At 40.8% G+C, this 26,522-nt stretch overlaps 1 protein-coding gene across 6 annotated transcripts in view; it reads left to right on the forward strand.

The window, feature by feature from the left end:
- TNPO1 (transportin 1) overlaps positions 1-18,902 on the forward strand; it is a 162,107-nt gene extending 143,205 nt beyond the window's left edge. For all 6 annotated transcript variants that reach the window (XM_054031249.1, XM_054031247.1, XM_054031252.1 and 3 more), the window contains 2 exons: positions 6,417-6,559; positions 13,585-18,902. In XM_054031249.1, the coding sequence (XP_053887224.1) occupies positions 6,417-6,524 (108 nt within the window). In that variant the 3' untranslated portion in view covers positions 6,525-6,559; positions 13,585-18,902. The remainder of the gene's footprint in view (positions 1-6,416; positions 6,560-13,584) is intronic.
- The last annotated feature ends 7,620 nt before the right edge of the window (positions 18,903-26,522 follow it).

The following is a 26,522-nucleotide window of genomic DNA, read 5'->3' on the forward strand; positions in this document are numbered from 1 at the left end:
GACCCTCCGGCACCCTCAACTAGTCGGCACTGCTCCCCTTCCACGAGGACAGGAAAGACTCTCTCTTTGCAACGGCACTGAGGGAAGTCTGGGACAGAGACTAGACCCAGGTCGGGTAGTCCTTGGTCCCCATCGGGCCCGAGGCCTCCGACTCACGCGGAACGGAGTAGCCCGGCCCCTTCGGAATAGGCCTTTCCGGATGTCCAAGTGCAATCTATGCCCGAAGCCCTCCAGGTGGCTAAGGACGTCATGTCTGTGCCGGGAGAGCTGCCGATGCCGGCCCCATGCTCCAGAGGCAAGCCGCTGCTGGGATCACCCTAGTCACTGCTGGCCCAGTACTGGTCACGGGAACATTCCTGACACCGCTCACCACCCAGTGACTGTTCAGGGCTCAGTCCATGTGGATCGCCCTCGACGCCAGCCAGACTGTCTGGATGCCATCCGATCGGGAACCCCAGCACTGCTAGTCTTCATGGAGCGAGCCCAGATGGGACCGTGGCGGATGTTGCCAACGGTCCTCGCCTCGAAGGCGGTACCGCAGTCGGTCACGGCATGACAGTCAACGCCATTCCCGCTCGGAATCCTGCTCAGTCTCTGCCAAGGCACCGTAGCTCGAGGCGTTGATCGTCAGCTCCTTGCTGTCGCGGGGCCGCTCGTCGAGATTGCTCACGGAGCAGCCAGTACTGTCGGTGCCATTCGCTCGCCTCGAGCTCGCGGTCCTGTGGTTGATGTAGATCCCGGCACTGCCGCCAGTCCGGAGGCAGTAGCATGTCGTACGCCAGCCCGACCTCCACTCACATTTGCCCATCTACAGGCCAGGCTAGCCAGCCTGATTGGCTGGTGCCTCAGCAAGTCCAATGGCACCGTGCGTTGTGGCTGGCCTAGTGGTACCAGTGGGCACTGTGGCCTCCGGCGCAGCCCCCGGTGGGGGTTCGCTCGGTGGCCAGGGCGTCAGAAGCACCCTAGACTGCCAAGAAAAGAGTCGACGGGCCCCGCTTCCTCGGTGCTGTGCCCGGAGTCTGAACAGGTGGTGGATCCTCCAGTGCTGGCAGACACCCAAAGCACCACACCGGCCTCCTCGCCCTGTCCGGAAGAGCTGATTGCGGCTCCGCCCCCCTCCGTCCCACAGGAGGACTACCGGGCCCATCAAGACTTACTAAAAAGGGTGGCAGCGAGCCTCCATCTCCAGGCTGAGGAAATGGAAGAGCCCTCAGACTCCCTGTTCAATGTGTTGTCCCCCTCGGCACTGGGCAAGGTGGCCTTGCTGCTCCATGAAGGGGAGGCGAAAATTTCTAATGCCCTGTGGCAAACACCAGCCTCGTTGGTTCCCATCTCTAAGAAGGTGGAGCGCAAGTACTTCGTACCCACTAAGGGGCACGAGTAGCTGTATACCCACCCGGCGCCCAACTCCTTGGTGGTCGAGTCGGTCAACCACAGGGAGCGACATGAGCAGCCATCCCCGACCCCAAAGAACAAAGACTCTTGGAGGCTGGATGCTTTCGGGAGAAATTATTCATCGTCAAGCTTCCAGCTGAGAGTAGCAAATCATCAGGCTCTCCTTGGTGGCTACAAGTTTAATCTCTGGGGATCCCTCCCCAAGTTCGAGGACTTCCTCCGGGAGCACGATAGAAAGGAGTTTAAGGCGCTCGGGGAGGAAGGGGCAGCTGCTGCAAGGGTGTCTCTGCAGGCCACTTTGGATGCAGCGGACGCAGCCGCACAGTCCATGGCCTTGGCGGTGTCTGAGACGGGCGTCCTGGCTTCTACTCTGTTATCCCACAAAGCGCAGTCGTCAATGCAGGATCTCCCTTTTGATCGGAAGGCGCTGTTTGCAGAGGAAACAGACACATGGCTGCACGGCATGAAAGACTCCCGTACGACCCTCCAGACCCATGGCCTCTATGTCCCCGCTCTGGAAAAACCCAAGTTCAAGCTACAGCAGGCTCCCACCCAGGCCTCTCTCCTGAAATACGAGGCCTCCCATAAGAGGCAACGGGACTTTAAGAAATACCTGCAAAGACAATACCGGCCTGCCCCCTAGCCTGGGTCCTCTAAGGGCAAGTAGGTGGGTAAAAGGTGGTTTTGATGGGATGCTTGGGGGTACCCTGCCAGTTTTCAGCAGGGATCCACTCCCAATAAAGCTCCCTTTTTCCAATTGATTGTGTGCGTTCCTCCCGGAATGGTCGCGGGTCACCTCGGACCGTTGGGTCCTCAACACCATCTTTGAGGTTATATCCTCCAGTTTACCTCCTACCCGTCCAACCACCCCCCGCCCCCATCCCTCTTGGGGGACCCATCGCATGAGGCTCTGCTCGAGCAGGAGGTCAGGAGGCTCCTGGAACTAGGAGCGATAGAAGCGGTGCCCAAGGAGTTCCTGGGCAAGAGATAGTACTCACAGTATTTCCTTATCCCGAAGGCCAAAGCAGGGCTCAGACCCATACTGGACCTGCGAGGTCTGAACCAGTACTTGGTAAAACTCAAGTTTCATATGGTTTCCCTGGCCTGCATCATCCCCTCCCTGGATCCTGGGGATCGGTACACAGCCCTTGATCTACAGGACACGTACTTCCATATCCACAAAATTCGAGGGGCACAGGCGCTTCCTCCGTTTTGTGGTGGAACAGAATCACTACCAATTCATGGTCCTCCAGTTTGGTCTGTCTACTGCTCCCATGGTCTTTACAAAGCGAATGTCAGTAGTAGCGTCCTACCTCAGGTGCCGGGGGGTCCAGATATTCCCCTATCAGGAAGACTGGCTGGTCAAGGGCACCTCCTGGTCGCAGGTGAGGGATCATGTGGCACTCCTGTCCACAGGCATCGCCCTGGGCCTGTTAGTAAACAACACCAAGTCCACGTTAGTCCCGGTCCAACACATAGCGTTTATTGGGGCGCTCCTGGACGCAATGTCAGCCAGGACCCCTCTCCCCCCAGACAGGTTCGAGACCCTGAAAGGACTCATCGACTCGATCGTCAGGTTCCCGGCGACGACAGCCAGGTCCTGCCTACCTCTGCTAGGTCACATGTCATTGTGCACATATGTGGTTCGCCACGCCAGGCTCAGGATGAGGCCCCTACAACTCTGGCTGGCCTCACAATTCTCCCAAGCCACGGACAGGTTGGACAAGGTCCTCACCATGCCAAATTCGGTGACCGCCTCCCTACGGTGGTGGTCCACACCGAGCAACATGCTCCGAGAGGTCTCTTTGAACCATGCCCTTGATAACAGGTGATCCAAGTTCCTTTTACATAAGATTGCCAGGGTTTTTAGAACTCTTCTGAGAGAGCATCTATTTCCTTCCAGGAGTAGGAAAGAAAAGATGTTTTCCCTGTATACAGAGCTGAGATAAATAACTAAGGCTTACCTTGAGCATACTAATCCTTCTCAAAGCTATTAATAGACTTTGTGTACCCTATAGAGTCCTGCATGTTAGGAGCTTCAGCTAAGGACTTGAAGTGTTCTGTTGCATCCATTGAGTAGAGAGGAAAGTACCTCCCACCAAAGAAGAAAAAATCCTGTGACGTTGGAATCTCTTTAAGAGCAGATATGAGCTGGTGATCAAGTGTATCTCAACCATTGTATCTATGGATCTGCTGCACCAAGACTTTAAGTTCCTGGGTGGCATATCTGGAAAAATGGATCCAGGGATGCCATGAGAAAGAGTTTGGGATTAATTGGATTTCCTGTACACTTCAGTTATTACTGTCTTCTGCTTACCTTACCAAAAAATGTAGTAGGACCACAGTTCATCTCACTTGAAGGCAAAAAAGGGTATTGTACCTATTCCCCCACCAGGACACTATCTTCAGAGAACCTAGACAAAGAAATCTGAAACATCCCTTCCAGAAAGCAGGATAGATAGAAGATACTTTTCAGACTACCACTTTTTTTTTCCTTTTTTTCTTTTTCCAAACTAGTTTCAAATCAGCCTCTTAAAGGTGGGATAAAACCCGGAGCCCTCATGGAAGACAGAGGGAAATCTTCTCATACCAGAAAAGCAGCCCGGGGAGAAGAATCTGTCACTTTTTTTGGTTTGATTTAAAATGATTGCAGATAACCAGTGGCGTCCATATGGTACCATCCAGAATTTCCTGATGCCTCTTGGAACATATCAGAGTCAAACTGGCAGAGGATATGCTTTTAGCAGCACAATATCTGGAAAAGTGCATGCCACCAAAAACTGTACCAAGAGGAGAAACTTGGAAGTGTCCTTTCTCTACAGTACCCAAAGAGATTTGGGGTATTTTACTGATCGTCTCTCAAGTGGGTATTTTTAAGATGTCAAGATAGAAGTCTGAACTATGAAAGCCACGGTGGAGTTAGTTGATTTGTGTCTAATGATTTGAACCTATACCTACAAGTACCTTTGGCTGAAATTCTTTTTCTGGCAAGCTGGGGTTAATTATGTTGCTCCAGGGATGTCTCACTGGGAACTCTGGAGTCTTGTTGCCAATCTTTTAGTTGATTGATCAGTCACCTGTGTAGGAAGGAGGAATGTGGACTAGCTTGCAGAAATTCTATTTGAGAGAGAAGCAATGACTTTTTAGTTAAGTCTGGTTTTAGTTAAGGCCACTGTGTCCCTTTGGTCTCCGCCTTTACCTAGTTTGTGGCACCCTCTGGTGCTTCTGAACTAGCTGCTGTTCCTGATGAAGAATTTCCAAGCCAGGCATCCTTTTATGTCCTCCAGTTTAGTGTCCCTGAGGGCTTGTCTATATGTAAGGCAGCGGAGCTACACCAGTAGCACTTAGTGAAGACACTACCTATGATGGGAGAAACCCTTCTGTCGACATAGCACTGTCTACTCCACGGGTTAGGTCGGTAAACCACGTTGTTCAGGTGGTTATACCGACATACGTTGGTATTGCAGACCAAGCCTGAGTTTTCTAAACCCTTTCCTTATTATAATTTCTGCAAGGAGGGTTCAGTGAGTCTGTGTTTCTGGTCTTTTGACACTTATGTGCTACTAAATCTTTCATGATAGGAAAAGAGTCCTTAAAATTATTTTCTTTCCAGAGTTTCCTTTTGAGTTCCCCTTACTTAATACACCTCTACCTCGATATAAAGCTGTCCTCGGGAGCTAAAAAATCTTACCGTGTTATAGGTGAAACCGTGTTATCTCGGACTTGCTTTGATCCACCGGAGCGTGCAGCCCCGCCCCCCCTGGAGTGCAGCTTTACCGCATTACATCCGAATTTGTGTTATATTGGGTCGCATTATATCGGGGTAGAGGTGTAGATAACTACTCATTTTTTCTTCTCTCTTGCAATACCTGAGTACCTCTGGAATGCTCTAGGCCAGTGTTTCCCAAACTTGGGACACGGCTTGTTTAGGGAAAGCCCCTGGCAGGCCGGGCCGGTTTGTTTACCTGCCGCGTCCGCAGGTCCGGCCGATCGCGGCTCCCACTGGCCGCGGTTCGCAGCTCCAGGCCAATGGGAGCTGCTGGAAGCGGTATGGGCCGAGGGACGTACTGGCCACCGCTTCCAGCAGCTCCCATTGGCCTGGAGCCGCGAACCGCGGCCAGTGGGAGCCGCGATCGGCCGGACTTGCGGACGCGGCAAGTAAACAAATCGGCCCGGCCCACCAGGGGCTTCTCCTACATAAGTGGTGACCCCAGTTTGGGAAACACTGCTCTAGGAAATAAAGCTCTAAAATTTGACTTTGAAAGAACTAAATATTTTCTGTTTCCCATTTATTTATTATGTTAGAGGAATACAGGCAGAGGCATTTAAAAACCTAACCCTTTTGATTTAAAGCCTCTATTCAGTTGTTGTATTTGGATGAAGGGACTTGGTATCCTCTGAATGTTAGGGTCCATTCTGTTTAGATTGTAACCATCTCCTGGAGATAGAAATGAGATGTCTCAATGAGATGCAAATCCCCAACTTGGGTCGTCCTTTGTTCTTACTCCAGGAATTGCCAGATAGACATTTAAACCTTGTCAAACAGTAGCTTGGGTTGTAGTTCTAGTTTGCTTCCTTAACCCATTTTTAAAGGAAATGTAGGTACATTAATATCAAGTATATGAGTTGGCAGAATTTAAAATTTGTATTTTTAAAACACTGGTCTAGAATGACCCTCACTAATATAATATTTTTTAGATTAACCCCTTTTTTAGGTATAGCAAATGTTTGACTAATTACACTTCATAAAAAGTGCTTCTTAGTTCAGTTTTTCATTTAGAATTAAGAGTGATCACTAAAATTCCTTTATTTCTCAGTGCTATGGAAGTTTCATCAGGAGAATTTGAGTGAGACAGGCTGAGGCCAACACTTCCTGGCACACAACTCTTAGCAAAGTTTTTGGTGCTGTTTTCTGCATGATATGTAGTTGATGAGCAACTGACTGCAAGTGTTCCAGACTGTTACACTGGAGATTCAGAATAATCAGAGGTAAAAATGTAATTTTTTTAACCTACCTGCAGATCCTTCATGGATTTAAAAATCAAGTTGGGGATGAAAATTGGAGGCGTTTCTCTGACCAGTTTCCTCTTCCCTTAAAAGAGCGCCTTGCAGCTTACTATGGAGTTTAACCTCATGCATTCAAGCTGCAGTCCCATAATTAGGGGTAAGTATAAAAATAAATTGAAGTTTTATGAAGTTAACTTGTAAAGCAAGCATTCTCCAAGTCCATTTTGCCTTACAAGAAGTGTGTTTTTTTTAAACAGTCACTGTATAGGCTATATTTGTTCCTGTTCATTTGGCTCTTGCACCGTCCTTCTTTTAATGCATGCTATAATACTGTACATGAATATTATGGGTGGCACCTGTAGTAAAAGGTCACACTCAGTTGCTTTGAAATTTTTTAGTTTTACTTTTTGATGAAATGTATTATGCTTGCTTTCATTTGGGGCAAAATGTTCTTTTCCTTAAACCTTTACCAAAAAGCTATTTTAGAGCATGGGATCAGTTGAGGGGGGTGGGGAATGTGTTGTTTTTTTGTTTTTTTTTTTCAACCATTTTTTTGATCAAGAGAAGCTGGTGGAAACTTAAATATGATAGTTATATTTATGACCTGGAGACAATGTGTTCTTAAGTTTTTATGACAATTGGATTGTATTTGGCAGGATTATAAGTGTTTTAAAAGAATTTCACAATGTTCCAATGGGATGGCGCACAGAATTCATATGGTCTGCATATTTCTGTATGCCTTGCCGCGCCCCCCCGCAAACCCCCCCCCCATGCAAAAATAATCTGTGGCGGGCAGGGCTGGTGCAAGGAAGTTTCGTGCCCTAGGTTCCACCTTGTGCGCCCCCCCCCCCCCCCCGCCCTGCGGCAGCTCCCCCCGGCCTTGAGGCGCACCCCCCCCCCCGGGGAGCTGTGCAGCAGCTCCCCACCCCTGCTTATCTCTGCTCCGCCTCCTCCCTGAGCACGCCACCCCCACTCTAATTCTCCTCCCAGGCTTGCGGTGCCAAACAGCTGATTGGCGCCACAAGCCTGGGAGGCGGGAGAAGTGGAGTGGCGAACGTGCGCTCGGGGAGGAACGCTGTTTAAAAAAAAAAAATGGGGGGCACTGCTTTTTGGCGCCCCCAAATCTTGGCACCCTAGGCAACCGCCTAGTTTGCCTTAATGGTAGCACAGGCCCTGGTGGCGGGACACATGCTCTTCCCCAGCAGCCCAGGCAATGCGTCTTTTCCAGTGTGCCTGGAGCAGCCTCAGAGAGGCAAATCACTACAAGGGGAGAGGGGCTGGGCATGCGTGCCTGCAGGAGAGATGTTGATCACCATCAGGGGTGGGGCTGGCCAACAAGGGGGAGAGACTGTCGCTTCTGGGGCTCGCAAGGTGTGGAGGGGGGTAGGTTTTTTTATTATGCAAGAAGAAGGCGCTGTTCACGAGGCAGAAATGTAGCAGCCTGTTTGCCTAGTAATATGTCCGTAACTTCTTGAGAATTGAAAAAACACTTAATTAAATACTAGTTTCATGTTACTGAAAATTGTTTTTAAATTAAAGAAAATAGCTTTTGAAACCCCTCTTCCCCATATTTTGTTAATGTTGCTGTTAGTTAACTGTTCCTCATTCTCAGTTAATTCCCCCAGGAACATAAAAACTGTAAATGTTTTAAGGCCCCTACGTTGTCAGGGTGATGTAAAGCCTTATAAATGATGACAAGGGAATCAGTTAGGAAGATCTGTCTGCTTTTCTCACTTTTTTTCCTGTGCCAAAGTGGCACAGTGGGGTTAGATTACGGCTCAAGATTTATTTTACTTACCCCCCTTCTTTTTTTAAAAGAGAGAGAGAGAGAGAGCGAGAGAGAGAGACTTTGAGGGCAAATAAAACATTTACCAAGCAGTCAATAAAATGTTAGAACCAAGCACTTCCCTAAGTACCCAGCCAGGTGCAGGACAATGATTAGCAAAACTGTATGACTTTCATGTGTGAAAGTTTGAGCAATTTAAAATGACATTCTACTCTCCCCTCCGCGCCCCCCCCCCCCCGCTTTTGGTGTTCTGTAGTATAATTTAAATGAAAATCCAGGATTATAACTGGAATGCAGGGTATTAGTTACCAAGTGTTTGTAACTTATTTTTCATGTGTTTAGGAAATGCTGAATAGTTATTGTGACTTTTTTTATATTGTAGTTTAAATAACTTACCAAAACAATTGAAACTGGTGTGATTATATTGCATTATTTCGACAAATAAAATTTGCATAATTTTTGCAGATTTTTAATTTTTTTGGCGCAGAATCCTCAAAGGGGTAGACTACATGTGTCTGTGTGTATTAAACAAGTGGCAGTTTCTAATGAATAGATAATTTACCCGGATTGATCTGGAAGTGCATATGTGTGCATAATAAAGGCGAGTTTCAGATTTAATAGATGACTGTGGAACAAGGTCTGCTAGAGGGCCATATTTTTGGAGTTTCATGTAGCCACCCTGCCCACACCCACGTCATAGAAAATTTGAAATATTATTTTATGTACATTTAGATGAGATATGTGGAACCATAAGCCTCTAGGCAAGGTGAAACAGTACCCAAAATGTCATTTTTTGCACAGTTCCAGACACACTGCAACTTGACTGATTACACTTTTTACTGTTTAAGTTAATTTCAGCATCTTAAAAGTGGTGTTTATTGATCAGAGCTTCCAAATGACAATGCATTAAAAGATTTGTATTGATTTTGCATGGGCAAGTATTTTTTTTCAGAAATGAAGCTATTTAGCATGTGGCAAAAATGGCAACTATCATTTTTCCTAAATACTAACATGAAATATTTTCACATTGCATATTCTTCATTATCAAAGTATCTCACAAGTGATTGAAAATATAGAAAACTATTTTAAATTTGCTGACCAAATCAGTCTCTCACTGAAGGTTGTACACTGGTAACAGTGGATTTGAGTGCCAGCTGGGTCTTTACAAGACGTCATTAAATAGTCTGATGATGCTGTAACTTAGTATATGTAGAGCCCTGTGTGGATACAAATTTATAGCCTTGGCTATAAATCGGTATCTAGGGAACTGCAGGGCTCTCCCGGGAACTGCAGTGGCAAAAGAAGCAGAATGTAGGGCCGCCGCTCCCAGCACCCTGTACCAGCAGATCCTCCAGCGTGGCTATACCATCCCCTGCCCGTCCCTTCCACACAGCTGTCTGGGGGCTTGCACGCCGCTTTAAAACAAGCACGCAACCAGGGACAGCTGCTGGTGAACCTGGTGCCCACCCCATTGGGTGGGGCTGGGTTGATGCTGCCAGTGCAGGATGCTAGCTCCTGGGGTGGCAGCCCCATGTTCTGCTCCTTTTGCCACTGTGGTTCCGCGGATATCTGCATCCGCGAGTATAAATTTGTATTCACACAGGGCTCTAAGTATATGCTCCACAACTGGAAGAATTTCAGAGATGGAGGTATGCCGAGGCTCCTACATTCAAGTTCTGTAATCAGTTTCTACAGGTTATGCATTCTTGACATGTTAAATCTCCCTGAAAAAGTACCCAGTGCCTTTGAATCTGGGGAATTTGCTGTTCATCAGACTCCGGGTTCTTTCAACGGAATTTGGAGCGACCTGGAAAGAGAATACTGTCATCAAAGACTCAAAGGGAAGCAGTGGGATCGTAGGACTGACAAGAAAAAAGCCAGCACTTGTCAGGTGGATCCTCACAAGACATGTCCTGAATGAATATGTAAAAACTGAAAGAAATGGCCTAACAAGACGTAGTGAAGATGAAGTCCACAAAACAAGTCCTTTCCGCTGCACTGAAGGGGGATGAAAAGCATATTACAGCTCTTTCCAACCATGTCGTCAACAACAAACAACCCATTGGACCCTGAATCGCATCCAGATGTTCTTATTAATGTATCTACTGAATTGCATGTTGCATCAGATGTACAAGAGTCTTTATTGAAAGTAGCACATGTTGGTGAAGAACAAATGGAGAGATTTGTAAGAGGTGCACTTGATTCTGATGGGACACACAGCTGCTTCAGTCTAATCAAGAAGTCTGGCATTAAAACATTTGCTGATATGGCCAGGAAGACCAGATTTAAGTCTGGCAAGGGAAGGACAGTCACAGTAGCTATCAGTCCAGGAATTGTTTTCTGCAGAGCCCTGAACTTAGCATGATACAGAGATGTTTCAGTGGCAATTGTTCTTAGACCTGTGCCTGAGTCCATCTTCTCTGTTGATGGGACAATGAGAAAAACAGACAAACCTGAGCTAAGAGCATGCAACAAAGAAACCACAGTGTACATCAGATGTCATGGCTGTCATACAAATGATGGCTGGAGACAAATTCCAAGCATTCGATGAATTGGCTGTTGAGTACTTGAAGCAGATCCTAAAAAGATTTGACAAAGCTAATTCTGTAATCAAAGTCTTTTGACATGTATGACATTAACTCTGTACAAACTGCAGAAAAACAGCACCAGGCAGGATCTATGAGGGGATGTCCTGTGCCTCCATGAAAAGTTTCTAAATGTAGCATCCAACAAGCAGGCACTGGATAAATTTTTCTGTGAGTATATGGTTTAAAGTCCATGTAAGTGTGGGAGCACACCCAGCACAAATGCTCCTTCTTGCTGGAGTCTTTTCCCTTGAAGTAGCAAAGTCCATCACCAACAGAGGTGTTGAAGTTCAAGACATGTACATCATTCAAGAGGAAGCGGACACAAGGATGCTTCTGCATCTATATGTGCTAGTATGGCTTTTGTGTCAAAGGTAACATGGTGATTAGGTCACCTGATACAGATGTTTTGGCCCTTGCTGTTCGCTACTTTCCAAAATTGGAACACACAGGTAACGTAGATTGAAACAGGCACCATTACCAGCACAACTGACAAGTACTTGTGTGTATTTGTGACACACTCATTTCTGACTTCTGTAACAATTCTTGTACAGACGGAAGTAAGAGGAGGTGACTCTGTCCCATCCCTATCTTGTATTGGGGTAGAAAAATCTGTTAAATATTGTCAAAACAAAGGGAGCTTCAGAGCTCTTGACCCATTGGGGTAGTGTAATGCAATTTCTGCACCAAGGAAGTCATAGCAGTGCTGGATGACCAGAGCGAGAGAGAGAAGGAAACTCTCAGAAACCTGAATTAGTTGTGCCTCAATCTAGCCATCAAAAAAGAAGTCCCTGGCCAACCTCCCACCATGTGAGGACAGTTTTGAAGAGCCTGTCAAAAAAACAGCTTAGCAAATAGATTTGAAGGTCTTTGCACATAGATAAATCAGATGTTGGGCAATCCTTATGGCATGCATGGAAAAATGTGGATGATAAACTGCTTCCTGTATTCTTCAAGGGCCCAGTGGTATCTGAGCTTCTACGAGACCTTATTTGTGCCTGTACTAGTAGGGGTCACTGCAAAATCAAATATCTGTAGTCAGAACAAGCTTCCCTGAACAGAACTGTGTACATGCCAAAGGAATGAAGACTCTGGTAACCCACGTTCACGTGACAGGAATCTTGATGAACAAGATCATGTTGACTAGAAATGGCACCGGTGCCATTACATTTCAATGATACCTGTACAAATTTATTGTCAAACTTTGTTTTACCTTTTAGGTTTTTGCGATGCTTTGGGATCAGAAAGAAATCCAATTTTAGGTCTTGAAATAATGTATAGTCATTCCAGTAACAGAAACAAATGCAGATATTTCAAAGTGGTCATTTTAATGTGTTGGTGTCACTGTTTCTATGGTAACGACGCCACTTGACATCTCCACATCATCCCTCATCTTAAAGTAAACATAATAAGCTTTCAAGTGGAGTGTGTGTAGAGAGCATACATTGGGGTAGCTGGGAGGGGAGAATTGTAAAACATATATGATGGGGCAAAATTAAGGTTGCATAGTCAACCTTAACATTTCATGACAAAGTGATGAACTCAGTATTCTTTTAATGTGACTAATTTTTGTGAGGAATAAAAGAAGAAATCCGTTCCTCTATCGGCGCTGTTTAAATGGTCCTGCAAATTTTGGTCCTCCAACCTTAGAGTCTAAAGTGAGTGTGGAGGTACTATAGGGAATTTTTTTTATTCGTGAACTCAAACCATCAGTATGTTCCTGGACAGTCAGAAGCAAATCTATTTCAGGCTGTTACAATATGAAAAGTGATTTAAAAATATCATTAAGAGGTTCAGTACTTGTCATCTAAATGACTTCTTTGAAAATCTGATCAGTTTACAAGTGAAAATATTTTTTTTGGAACTACCAGATGTGATGCACTCCAAGAAGTAGTTTGAGAAATAGAATTGATTCCCTGTTTCAATTGAGTGGACAGTATCAAAGTATATTCAATATAGTTTCATACTTGGTTGAATTTTGTTATGGAATATTTAAATCTCGGTAATAATGGATCTGTGTTGTCTTGTGGGAAAACTATGTTGTAATACAGGGGTAGGCAACCTATGGTACGCATGCCAAAGGCGGCACGTGAGCTGATTTTCAGTGCCACTGGTCCGGGGGGCTCTGCATTTTAATTTAATTTTAAATGAAGCCTCTTAAACATTTTAAAAAGCTTGTTTACTTTATATACAACAATAGTTTAGTTATATGTTATAGACTTCTAGAAAGAGACCTTCTAAAAACGTTAAACTGTATTACTGGCACACAAAATCTTAAATTAGAGTGAATAAATGAAGACTCTGCACACCATTTCTGGAAGGTTGCCGACCCGTTGTAGTATTAATTCATGATTTCTGCATTGTGATTTTGGAAAACTTTCATAAGTATTGTTTTATCCACATTACATGTGAAGTGAGTTCTATATTGACATAAGTTTAATGGGTTTGTCTTGCTAAAGTAGAATTTGTTACATACTTGATACGTTTTTATTTTTTTATTCTGAAAATATCAGTGCTGGTGAAAATTGTTCAAAATTAAGCTTACCATATAAGAGTGGACAAGTTAGTGTATTTTTTTTAAGGCAGGAAGATTTGTTGTTTTCCTGACTTAGAACAAAAGGTGTATAAATGAGAAGAGATTGATACTGTTTTTTTAAAGGCTGTTAAAGAGAATCTGAATGGTGTATCTATTTTAACAAAAAATAGTGTAAGTTGTTTACCATAAAAATGTTTATTTTTGACCCTGCATAGCTTAGTAAATTTAAACCTGTTTCTAATTGTGCTAATTGTGCTATTTTTCTCTTTTTACAGGTCCTTCAGTCTAGGAGACTATGAGGGAGCCTCTGCACCCAGGGAAAATGTTACCCTTTACTGGGGGGAAGGGTAAACCAGTAGGGAATACAGTACAATCCCAAGCCTACTGGGAGGGGCGGGAGGGAGGTGTTGCCGTCACTGTATTAAGTCGATGTTGGGAAACGTTTTAACATCTGGAGCCTTTGTGGGTGAAAATATGTCTCCTATTACAACTCTGCACTGGATGTGAAGAAGCAAAAAAGAGAATCTATTCACAAAACAGCACATTCTGCAATATTATGGGGAATTGTACCAAAACAAGAACCATATAATTGAACCATAGGGATACGTAAAAAGGAAAACTATTTCGCGCACAATAAAGGAAACCTAAGAATGGGGGTGGGGGTTTACAAAAATCCTTTGACTGTTTAAGTAAGGGTTTTCTCATTATTTCATCCTGCTTCATGGGATTCCTAGGTATTTGCATGTTAATGAAGAACTACACAAATGAAGTTAGTACAGTTAAAATGCAGCTTGCTACCTGTATTAGGAACTGGCACCTGCAGTGTACAATATAGAAACCCCATAATAAAGTAATAAAGGTTAACTTTAACAAAATGAAGCAACTTGCAAGATGCCAAATGAGTCACTCCTTTCATTTTTTTGGGTGGGGGGAGGGGCATTTCAAAGGAAAGATTGACATCTTAATTTTATATTAAAAACTTTAGTGGATATGATTTGATGGTTGTACTTCATTAGATTTAATTTCTAGAGTAAGGCATTATTCTTAACATGCAGTTTAAGGTTCAGGCATGCATTCTGACTCATAGTGATCAGAAGTAATTTAAATTAGTGGGAAAGTAGCATGCTTGCATCACATAGAGTGAGATTGGTATACTTTTACTTATGTTGCGCCAGTTTTGTGTTGCAGTTTACCAATTTAATATAGCCCTGCATTTAAAAATCCTTTTTTTAAAGATTCTGTGGATTTTATTTTTATTAAGAATATAGATATAAAGTACTGTAGTTTACAATTAGGCCTTGAAATATCTTTTTAGGATCTGTTAAGAATAAGATTGATATTGTATTGTGTGTAACCGGCACAATGTGGAAAGCTGATATAGCTGTGCAAAATATTTGCCTCTGTGCTGTCAGTGTGATGTGCTTTCTGCATGGTTATATACTACTAGTGATTTTATCAGAACTTCTAAAAATGAGTTACATGGTAAGACCTGTTAAAGGCTGCATAAATGTTAGTTGGCACGTAAAGACAATTGTAGAAGTTGATGACATGACTGCTATATTTCATTGTTTATTCCCACTCAACATATTACCTTCTATGCTTTCTTTTTTGTTCAAAGCATGATCTTTAAGAGATGTTTAAGTTAATGGATGTAAGGCAGGGTATCTACACTGTATCGGCGCATGATGGTGGCCCTTTGTGTCGTAGTTAAGTGCACAAGGGTGCAAGTTTAAAAGCTACAGAGTGAAAGTTGGTTTGGATCCTCTTCATTTCATTTGTTTGGCTTTTCTGTTGTTTTTCTCTACTTACGTGTATTCCTGTGAATAAATCCTTGTTAAGTTAACCGTTTACTTTTCCTTCCATGTGTATTTTCTTATGTACTGTGAATGTGAAAACCTAACTGGTACACTTGATCTTGTGTCCATCTGAAAGTGCAAGTCTTTATTAATTTAGATTGCCTAAAGAGTATCCCATGATGATAAAGGAAAATGGAGAGATTTTAACTCTGCTGGTCAGAGGTGAAGCCACACCTTTCCATTTTTCAAGTGCTGCGTAATTAATCTATAAAACAAAATTAAGCCATAGCAGCCTTTTTATAGTTTTAGTTTCTTCCGTTGCATTGCAGAATGAATACTGGATAACAGTTTTTGTAAGAACTTAATCTTCTTTGCATGGTTCTATTCTTTAAGAATGTTTGAATAATTTAGCCATTGCACTGAAGTTTGAGATGTGTGATAAATGCTGTTTAAAGAGGTTTTTTTAATGCATGGTAGCATGCACAAGTTTTACACATTCCTTTTTTTGGCTTTTAAAATTATAGATTATCTTGTTTGAAGATAGTTTTGACATATACTGACTAAATTCAGTAATGCTAGTACATGATACTTACTCATTTTGTTTAATCAGAACTGCATGTGATGATTTGCTTTCAAATTCAATTGCTTTGTTAGAAACTACAAATCTTCCTTCTTGGCTAATAATTATAAAGTGAGTGGGTAATAGGTTTCTTTGACTAAAAATATGTCCGACACATTACTATTAAAATGTAGTAAGGTAGGATCTTGTCTTAGACTCAAATATATTTTAATTTCTTGTATAGGTTAAACATTTGGCAACAGTTTCAGGAAAAAAACTATAGCTTTTCCAGATTAAAATTTTGTATACAATATAAAACGTACTTTATAGTGCAGTGTTGTTTGGACTTTATTTAAATTTAGCTCTAACAATTGCAGCAACCTCTAACTGGAGGAAAAATCAGTCAGATTAGCCCATCATATCCACTTTTATGTGTGTATTTTAAATCTGTATCTATAAACGTGTGACTGTTTACAGATGTGAACTGATCTGGTATAGCAGTAAGGAATATAATCAAAACAATGCAAAATTAAACAATACTGCCATAATCATAGTACTTTAATAGGTCCACTGGTATATTTTAAAGCAAATTAAACCATATTCCTAATGCATAATAGTACAGGGATTTGCAGAAGACATTTAGGTTATAACTTGAGGTAAGAAAAGTTCTGATTCAGCATTAACCATTGTAATTCAAATTGTTGCATCATGGGATATATATAAAGCATCTTAATTCTTGTGGTGTAGTTTTGCCAGTTTTTGAATGTCGACTGAATGTTTATACCAGTAGAATTGTGCGTTTGTCTTTGTTACATTCCAGTGTTTCTGCCTCTTGGCATGCTAAAAGCACGGCTTACTTCATCTGCTCCTTACACACTGAATAAAGTGCTGTTAGTGTGCTAAACTACAGAAATAGCCGCTGCTAAGTGATAATGTAGATTTTCTACTTGAATATTTTGTTGTAGGAACCTCAGGAGGTCAGTGTTTACTGTTTTTATATGCCTTGTTTTTCCTGTTTGAGTTTCCCTTTTTGAAGGATTCTAACAGTGAACAAAAGCTGCTGATCAACCTAAGTTGGTAACAGAAAGTGTATTTAAATTTTTAAATGCACCTTTTTGGCAGTTCTAAATAGCAGTTATATTAGTCTTAAAGTTCAGTACCACAGTTTTTCATTTATACATTCAGAAAACAAGTCTTTTTTCATTAAAAAAAAAAAAAAAAATTGTAGACTACTTCATGACTTCAGGCAATGTAAGCAAAATGATCAATTTTGTAAATTTTTTTGAAGCTTGATTATTTTCTAAATCAGTTTGTACATAATTAAAATTGTAATAAGCTAATTCTTATGTTTCAGTTTATTGCTACTTATTAGAGGTTGTACCCAAGAGATCACTTTTAAAAGAACGGGTTTAAAATTTATAGCCATTATGATTTTTAAAATTTAAGTAGCATAAATTTTGTACTAAACAATCTTGACATGCACTGTGATTTTTTGTTAAGACTTCCTTTAGCATTGATCTGAATTACTTAGGCTGCATATATGTATAATATAATCAAATATATATTCTAAATTTTTAAGTGGCTTTCCTCAACTGAAACTCATTGCTACTCCGACATGAAATATTCAGATACTAGTTTTATCTCAGGTGAATACTCTTGTACCCTTTTGTTCACAACATATGTATAAAACAGTCTCAATTATATCAGTTTATGTATTTCATATATGTATTTTCATATATGTCTTAAACGCTTACAATCTAAATTAACCTGCTATGGGACAAAAATGATTTTTGCTTCACATCAGTCACCTATTTTATTCATATTGAATGTATTAACAGATAAAGGTGCAAAACAATCTTCCTTGGAGAAGACTGCATCCATGCATAACAGCAACTAAAATACTTCATAAATAGTGCTTTAAATAAAGCATTGCATAGGAAGTTTTTTTGTTTCAAATATTATTAAAGTTATAACTTGGCATTAACTGCTTCTCAATATTTTTTTCACGTAAGGTGATGGACCTTTAAAATACTGTATAGGGTCTACAGACTATTTTACTTTGTTTTACTGTAGCTTTAGGTAAAGATTCAGATCTATAATGAAACTGCTGCTGTAAACCACTTAACAACATGCAGTAATGTAAGTTAGACACTGATGTAGTTTGCATACAGCAGTTTGCTTACATATTCATTACATGTTATTGGCAATACCTAATCTTGGGTACAAGTTTGATACACTAGTTGTAGGTTTCATATGTATATTCTTTAATATGACTTACATGTGTCAGGTTACTAGACATCCTCCTCCAGTACAAAAACGCTGTCTATAGATGGTTCTTGCTTTTTGCACTTATTGTTGGAGCTAAATCAGTTTTAGGTTATTCTAAATGAAAACTGTAATAAGTACATTTTGACTTGCCTTTCCAATGTGTATTGTGCTAAAATAATAAAGATACTTATAAATCTGAATGTATTCATGCGAGGGGAAGTTAAAATGGATGTATAATAAGGTTAAGTCCCATGCTTTGTTGGACAGTGTACTTTTAAACAAATCTACTTTCCAAGCAAGTTCAAGGCTTACAGTGTAGTATCCCTTTTCTGTAAGTTGATGCTTTGAGGTACTTAAATATCTTTCTATGGGTGAGCAACAAACCTGAGAGAGCCTGGGTGACTTTCATGGGGGCAATGATTGGACACAACACTGTGTAATCAGGTTTATTTGGTTGTAGAAATTTTCTGTTAATAGTACCTTATCTCACAAGGAAAAATAGGTGAATATGTTGTAAATGACTTAATACCTAAACAGTTATAAAACTGTTAAGATTGGATGCAGTGAACAAAATAATTTAGAATTAGCAAAATGACTGGATCTTTCTGCTGACAACTTAGGTTGTATGAGTTTTGCTTGAAAGCTTTAAATCTGATGTTTCCTGTACCTGCCATGTTAGAATGTTTCCTTCAAACATATCCTCCTGCAACTTCTCAAGCTGTACTAAATTGAGTGATATTTCTTGAAGTCTGCCTCTGTGCTAATAGAACTTCATTTTAAATAGAATATGGTTTTAATTTTTGATAAGCTGCTGAATTTTAAAGAGTTTTTGGGGCCACCAAATATTTTGGATCATGCAGAGAATATATATTGTACTGTAGTAATTTTGTATTTACATTTGTATGATGTGACATAATAGATGTGAATGTTAATCACTGCTTGACTATGTTAATAAAGTTGTTTAAATATAGATATTGCACTCTGATTTTTAATGGAAGATAATTTCATGTCCAGACATATTTTTTTTGTACTTAGTAGTGCACTCTTGCAGTTCAGCTCTGTTCTGAAGGCTGTAAATCCTGTCAGTTTTGAAATGAACAAGACTTTCTCTTTAGTTGAAAGAAAATGATCTCTGGCTCAACTAACACCTGTAATCCAATTAACTTTGTTCTAGATGCCTCACACTCTATTGATATTTTGTAAATATATTTGTAGAAGCAAAAGGTTGTACCTAAATTTGAAATAAAATTGTATTTGGTGATACAGGTAAGTTTTGTCACCTGGGAATGGCACATTGACCGCATTCAGTATCTGTTTTAAACAGCATAACTTAAAAACATTTGATGTGCCAAAATTAAGTTTCATTTACCACACAACACTGATAAATCTGAATAGAAATAATGCTATGAAAGGCACAAAACTTCTATTTTTTAATCTGTTTTAATAAAAAGTAGAACTGCCATCTTCTCATGATTTAGGATCAGATCTTCAAGTGGTGTAAATGTGCGTAGCTTCACTGACTTTAGTGGAGCTATGCCAGTTTATACCAGCTGAGGATCTGTTTCTTAGTTTTCTCCACAACCTACTGCTGCAAAATCCCGTGATGTGAAAGTGTAAAACTGACACTGATAGAATTGTGAACAAAATCCATGTACATTACTATTAATTTGACTATCCAGTATTCAAAATTGACCTGAATTGGTCAAAAGAAGGTAACATATTATGTATATAGTTACCCTCTACAGTTAGACTTTTGCTAAAATACTTTTCAGTACATTTTGCTGAATAGAAAATTACTTGCACAGGACTGTAATAATTTTATATACACCATTTATACTTTGGAATGGCAGTGTGTCCAGTCTATTTACCCACTTTCCATTTAAGATTGCAGAAGAATCCTATTAGATGGATGAGTCTGATTTGTTTCAAATTTAGAACAAATACAATGTACAAAATGTAAAAACAATATTTTTACTGGCAGCAATACTGAAAACCTGCATAAAAAATTAGTTACACCTTGCATCTTCACTCTACCCTACTTTAGTCCTGTTGGACAGGTGATGCCAATCAGAGTTGCAGATTTAGAGGTTTAGGCTTTTATATAATCTGATTGGGCTGTAGTCCACAAAAGCTTATGCTGTAATAAATTTGTTAGTCTCTAAGGTGCCACAAGTACTCCTGTTCTTTTTGCGTATATAATCTGATGGATTTCCATTCTGTTTCTGTTCCTGCTGTACTGTACAGTTGTAACTTTAATATTAATTGATATGAGGCTTAATCACTTATCTATAGCACACTAGCACAGTTACTGACTTTTAAAATGAATGTGTTTTGGAGATAGCTGTTTCGGAGGTGAGGTTTTCAGAACTGGTAGCATTTTCAGAAAATAGATGGGCTTTTTTTTTGATACTTTCAGAGCAAACTGACAATACTTAGCTAATCAGTATATGAAGAGTTATTCCCTTCAAATCAACCCTCTGTCTTTTAGTTGTAGAGAGACCCAACATAAGATGAATGACTTCTGATGTTTCCTATAGTTCACTGAAAATATGCATAGATAATCTAGTTCTAGGTTTTAACTCTCCATGAGCATTTATAAGACACCCATCACTTTGGTTTCTAGGTGCCAGCAGCCTTTTACCTGCCTTCCCTTGAGATGAATCAGTAGGAACCCAAACATTATTTTCAAGTTGGTCTGTTTCATCTCCTTGTGTCTAAAGGAGTCCTGTTATACAAGTTTTGTTCCCTAATCTGTTTTAAGATTTCCTCCTGTTAGAAGAACCTAAGATACTTTAGCCATTTCTCAGAGAAAATCGGGGGGGGGAAAACTCCAATACTGGTTTCCAGAGCTTACAGCTAAGAGAGTCCTTGTTCCTTTCTTCCCTCTCTTAACAAGCTGTATAGTGACTTGTTCATCATTACTAAAATGCAGGATGCCTGGGAGGTCATATAGGATCAGAAAAAAGCAAAAAGGGCGCAGAACAGATTAGATAGCTCTCCTTCAATTTCTTCTATCTCAAAATATGGGAATGGAGCTTCCTCTTTAATAATCCTCCACAGAAAATTAGTAAACCCTAGGAAATCCATTCTTTCTGTAACGCTGGACCTTGAAGCAAGCCTGTTCATGATGCATATTTTCAACATCTAAATTTTGAGGCAATGTCGATTTTTATGACTGTTCAGATGGCTTTTTTTTATCCTCCTGCTTCAGCAAAAAGGATAGAATTTTGTTGAATACTAGTAGTTGCTTCCTTCTTTGCTTTTCTTTTGACTCATTCCCTAAACTGATTATTTCTATAGTGATAAGTTTTTAAGATTGACTTAACTGATTTGGACATCCCACATTTTTCATAAGTTAGCTTAATGTTTGTGTAAAGCTCTGAATTGATGTCAGGAAATTAAAGTGGGCTAGGTCCCTGTTCTTCTGGCCTTTCTCTGCCTCCCTCTCCCCCCTCCCTTCATTCCATAGTGGACACAGCATAGGGTGACCAGACAGCAAGTGTGAAAAATTGGGACGGGGTGGGGGTGGGGTAATAGGAGCCTATATAAGAAAAAGACCCAAAAATCAGGACTGTCCCTATAAAATCGGGACATCTGGTCACCCTAACACAGTAGTAGGGCAGGAGCCACTGTTTCATTCTGAAAAATTTGATGTTTCTAAAATGTGAAGGTGAGGCTATGACTCCTCTCCCAGATCTCCCTCCAATACAGGAACATGGCCAGGAATGAGGCTCCCAAACGATTATCTTGCTTCTGGGAATGAGCCTTGAGTCTCCGCTCTGCTCCTCCAGCCTTTGCTGCCATCGTCTGGTCAGAAAAATAGTTACAGCTCTAACTCTTATTTCCATTCCTCTCTCCCCCACAAAGCCAGTACAGGCACCAACAGTGTTATGACAACACACTAGCTTATCTTAAATAAATGAATGCCTGATGCTGATTCCCTCCCCTCATCCCTTCCTTGGACTTGACCCTACAGAGTGGTGGTGGTGTTCCACCATGTTTCCAGCACATCCATCACTACTCCAGAAACAGACTTCTCCAGCTCTGTGCAGTCTCAAGACTCAATCAGGTTACAGTGCCAAAAGGGATCCAAGACGCGTCTTGCCCTGAGATTCTGTGAACCAGCCAACCTTTCCTCCAGTCGGATCATGCCATGACAATGCACTATTTTACATTTCACAGACCAAATTGAGAGGAACTGTCTAAGGAAACAGCATAGAAAAGAAAACAGAAACCTATTATCTATCCACTGTACAGGCCCCAAGACAGTAACAGAAAACAACCTGAATTAACATTGATGCTAATCAATGCAAGGTGTGTTGCCAACAAGCAATGTATGACCTCTTCAGAGAGGAAGCACCCAACAGAGCTTACATCAGAGACCTTGCCTGATGACACTTCAAGCTCTGTTAGCCCACATTTTCTTCCTCTCACTCCACCCTTCAGCTTCTTGGCCTATCACAGACAGGACAAGGCTGGTGGCACTGCATTCACCTTCTCAAACATCAAATCCAAGAAGATCCACAAGTAAGATAAATACACTCCAGGGTGTATTTGATTTAAATCAAATTCATTTAAATCATGATTTAAATCACTAGTCAGGAAGACTCTCTTTAATCATGGATTTCTACATAAATGCATTCTTGTTGGTTGTTATAACCTTAATACATATTCGTCACAACTCAGAGATAGATGTAGGTTTCATTTTTAGAAGGTACACGCTATACATTTTTAAAGCGATTTATTTTAAAAAGTTTTCAGATTAGTTTTACAACTATATCAGAAAGTGAATGTTTGGTTATTTCATTTACCAAAGGTAATTGAAGCAGATATTTACAAAGTCATTGAGAAGTGAACTATATCCAATTCAACAGGTTAATCATTACTATTTGGAGGATTTTCTTGCCATGCTGTATTAGGAGGAAAACATCACCAGACAGACATTTAAATTGTTTTATTTAACTAAAACAACGTCATGTATTCTGGATTTTTTTCTTCAACAGCAAACATATAATATTTTAACAGAACAAGCATATGAATTTCTGAATTTAGTTAAACATTCAAGTTTTTTAAAATAAACAATTTTAACAAAAACATCTCAACTAAAATAGTTAAATGAAACATTAAAAAAAATTACTGTCAGCCAGGTCAACATGAGAAACTTAAAATATTAGTTTCTGCAGCTAACTCAGTCATCTTCAGCTTCATTTTCATGTTCCTGTTTGTTCATGATCTGGAAAAGAAAAACAAGCTTTCCTGCTTTTTCAGGTCCCAAATGATTTCTCAATTTGGAATGAATTAGTCCAAAGGAAGAAAATATTCTTTCTACGCTGGCAGAAGAAGCTACTGCTGTTAAGTGAGATTCACTTCAACAGTCTCTGAATCTAAGTGCTTAAGTGACTTCCACCAGTTCACTGGTATGTCTTTCTTTAAAACATCATCAGCAAACATATTTCTTGAATGGTTCACCCTTAGCTCTGAAGTTTATTATAGTTGGCATTATGGAGAGATGATTTCTGGATGTTGATGTCATAGCCAATTCCTCTTCTTCAGCAGTTAAGGTTTGACCCTGATACTGAGTATTGAGAATATCTGCAAGAAAATGAGCTGGAGATAGTGCTTGTCCCATTCATTTTTTTTAATGCTTGTGATTTAACTCTGTCATTGCATATTTCTCTTCTTAAGATCTCACTCTGTTTCAACAGCGTCAGCAATAAAACAGCTATTTCCCTGCATTTTGTTCAAGGCTACAGAAATAGACTTCAGAGTACTTAGGATGTGCTCAACATTTCTCTTAAGCCCAGTATTAAGAACTTGGCACTGTCACAGTCAATCTATTTTTTTCACAATTTTGTTCACAAACGGTCATCAGATTAGGCCAGTTCTTGATATAGTGCTCAAAACAGTCCACTACCGAGTTCCATCACATGTCTTGTGGGGGAGTTAGTTTGGTTCCTCCTACTTTTTTCAGAGCAGCTGCTGTAAAGTGGTTGTTACGGAAGTACTTTGCAATTTCAACGACATCACTGTTCCAGGAATAAAGGCTAAAGTCTGTGGCTAGGAGGTGCATCAATGAGCACTGCAACCATATGCTATTAGCTTGGGATTCTCTTCTAAATAATTTCTTCTCATCTTGGATACATTTGCAGCATTGTCTGTGACCAAGCTGCGTACTAGACATTTGATTTTTTTTTCCAGTTTCTTATAGCTTTTACTGCTACTTCTTGTAAGTATTCTGCTGTGTGTGCATTTCCTGATGTATCAATTGTTTCTGTAAAGAAGACATTCCCTTCTGTTGTCACACAAGCACATACCACAGGATCACTGTGGACATTGCTCCACCCACCCCGACTCAGGTTAACAATTTTACCCTCTAGACCTTTTGCACACTGCTCAATTTCTCTTTTATATGCTTTAGCCAGCAATTTGCCTGCGACATCTGCTCTGTTGGATGGACTGTATCCTGGTCTTAATGACTGAACCAGGTCAATGAAGTGTGGGTTCTCAATCATACAGAAAGGAGAGTTTGTTGCATTAACAAACCGAACAGTTTTTCATCAATTACGCCTTTTTGTAGTCTGCTGGTTCTTATCACAAACTTATTTATGGTTGTTTCTGGATGATGGGGATTTTTTTCTTTTTGCTATAGGTGATGTACTGTGGCTGTGATATACATGTTGTGACTGAAACATTATCATTGGCAGATAACTCGAACTATAGAAAATGATGGTGATCTTGAAGGTGGATAAACTTCAGAATCCTGTATGTTGAGGATGGATTTTCCTAAACACAATAAGTCAATGCAGTTAATTAATTATGATTAGCATACTAATCATTTAGTATTACTCATGGCATTCAGACACTCACAATTTCACCTTTAAAGTAGTATTAAGAGGAAGATCTGCTTATTTCAGCTATTTTATTTATCACAAGTGCATCTAAAATGATAGTACCATAGAGTAACAACTACATTGTTTTGCTCAAACATGAGCATTCACGAGTAGTCCAGAAGGAAGACAAGCAATCCTTAGGAAAGAAGTATGAAATAAAAAAGTTTACCAACCTGAAGATACTGCATGTTCAGACATGTTCCTTTCATCATCTTCAACACAGCTTCCTGAGAAGGAACACTTCTCATGATGTTGTTTCATCCAGGCAACCAGGCCTTGCATTTTTGTTGCACTGTTTGCATTTTGCACACATGGCTGTCTTACCCACTGTAGAGGCACTTCATTAAAATATTCCTAAACTCTGTGTCTTTTACAGCCTGCTGCTATTATAGGTTTTCCCTTCTAGTGAGAGAATGGTATGGTAGATTTCAAGTCAATGAAGGCTCAGAAAGACCTCAAGACTTCTGGTATGTGCTGCTCAAACAGTTTTACTTTTGTTTCTGCCTGTCCCTCCCTTCTCACATTTATCTCCAGACTCTGCCCGGATGGAGAGGGGGCTGGAAACTCCGCCATTGATAGCAGAAAATTAAAGTTGAAACAAAGAATTTCTTCAAGCCTATACTGAGGCTCTGTAATAGGCCAAGTAAACTTTCCTATTAGCCTTTCTTGAAGCTGCCAAATCCTGCCCTGTTTGAGCTATCCCGTGTGCTAAATAGTGTCAGCTAAGTGCCTGCAGTACAAAACAGAACCCAAATAATGTGAAAACTATTATCCTACTTGGCCAGAAAGTTCCATATTAACAAAGGCTTCTCCAATTTCATGGATCCCCCTATACCACCCACCAAATATGTTCCAGAGTTCAGTACATTCATTCCTCAAGAGCTACTGGGATACCTTAAAAGAATCTTAACCTAAGTCTCCCAACTGGGAGTCTGACCCATTCCCTCACTGGCTAATGAAAGAATTTTAAACAATTTCTAATTGAAATAGCCAACACTTCATTCAGTGAATTAATCTTCCCTTCCTCCTTCAAACGTACAATAATTTGACCACCCCTGAAGAAATCCACCTTGGATGTATCTGTTCTACCATTCCGGAGCAAACTCATAGAGATGTTAGCTAATGGATAACTACAATTCATCTAATTAAAGCTAATATCCTAGAACCCAGCACAATCTGGATTTAGGCTGGGACATGGGCTGGAACTGGGGTGACCATATGTCTTGATTTTATAGGGACAGTCCTGATTTTTGGGTCTTTTTCTTATATAGGCTCCTATTACCCCCTCTCCTGATTTTTCACATTTGCTGTCTGGTCATCCTAGATGGAACCCACTTTAAGTCCTTATATACCATGTTCTACAGTCAGTGGAGAGTGGCCAGATGTCCATTCTCATCCTCCTGGGCCTCTATGTAGTATTTGACACTGTTGACCATGAGAGACAGCTGTTCCATTTGAGAGAGGTGGCAGCGGTATAAGGTAATGTGCTAAAATGGTTTGAGGTCTTTCCTAGAGGGGTACACTCAACAAGTAGTAATGGGAAACTGCACTTCCACTACCAAATTTCTCACTTTTGGAATCAGGCAAGGATAAATTCTCTCTGGTCCTGTTCTACATTTATATGCAGCCACTAGGTGAACCAGTAAGCCATGTATGCAAGTGTCAGCACTATGCAGATGACACATACAGGGTGAAGACTA

The sequence above is a fragment of the Malaclemys terrapin genome, chromosome 6 (genome assembly GCF_027887155.1).
Source record: "Malaclemys terrapin pileata isolate rMalTer1 chromosome 6, rMalTer1.hap1, whole genome shotgun sequence".
NCBI classification, from domain to species: domain Eukaryota; kingdom Metazoa; phylum Chordata; order Testudines; family Emydidae; genus Malaclemys; species Malaclemys terrapin.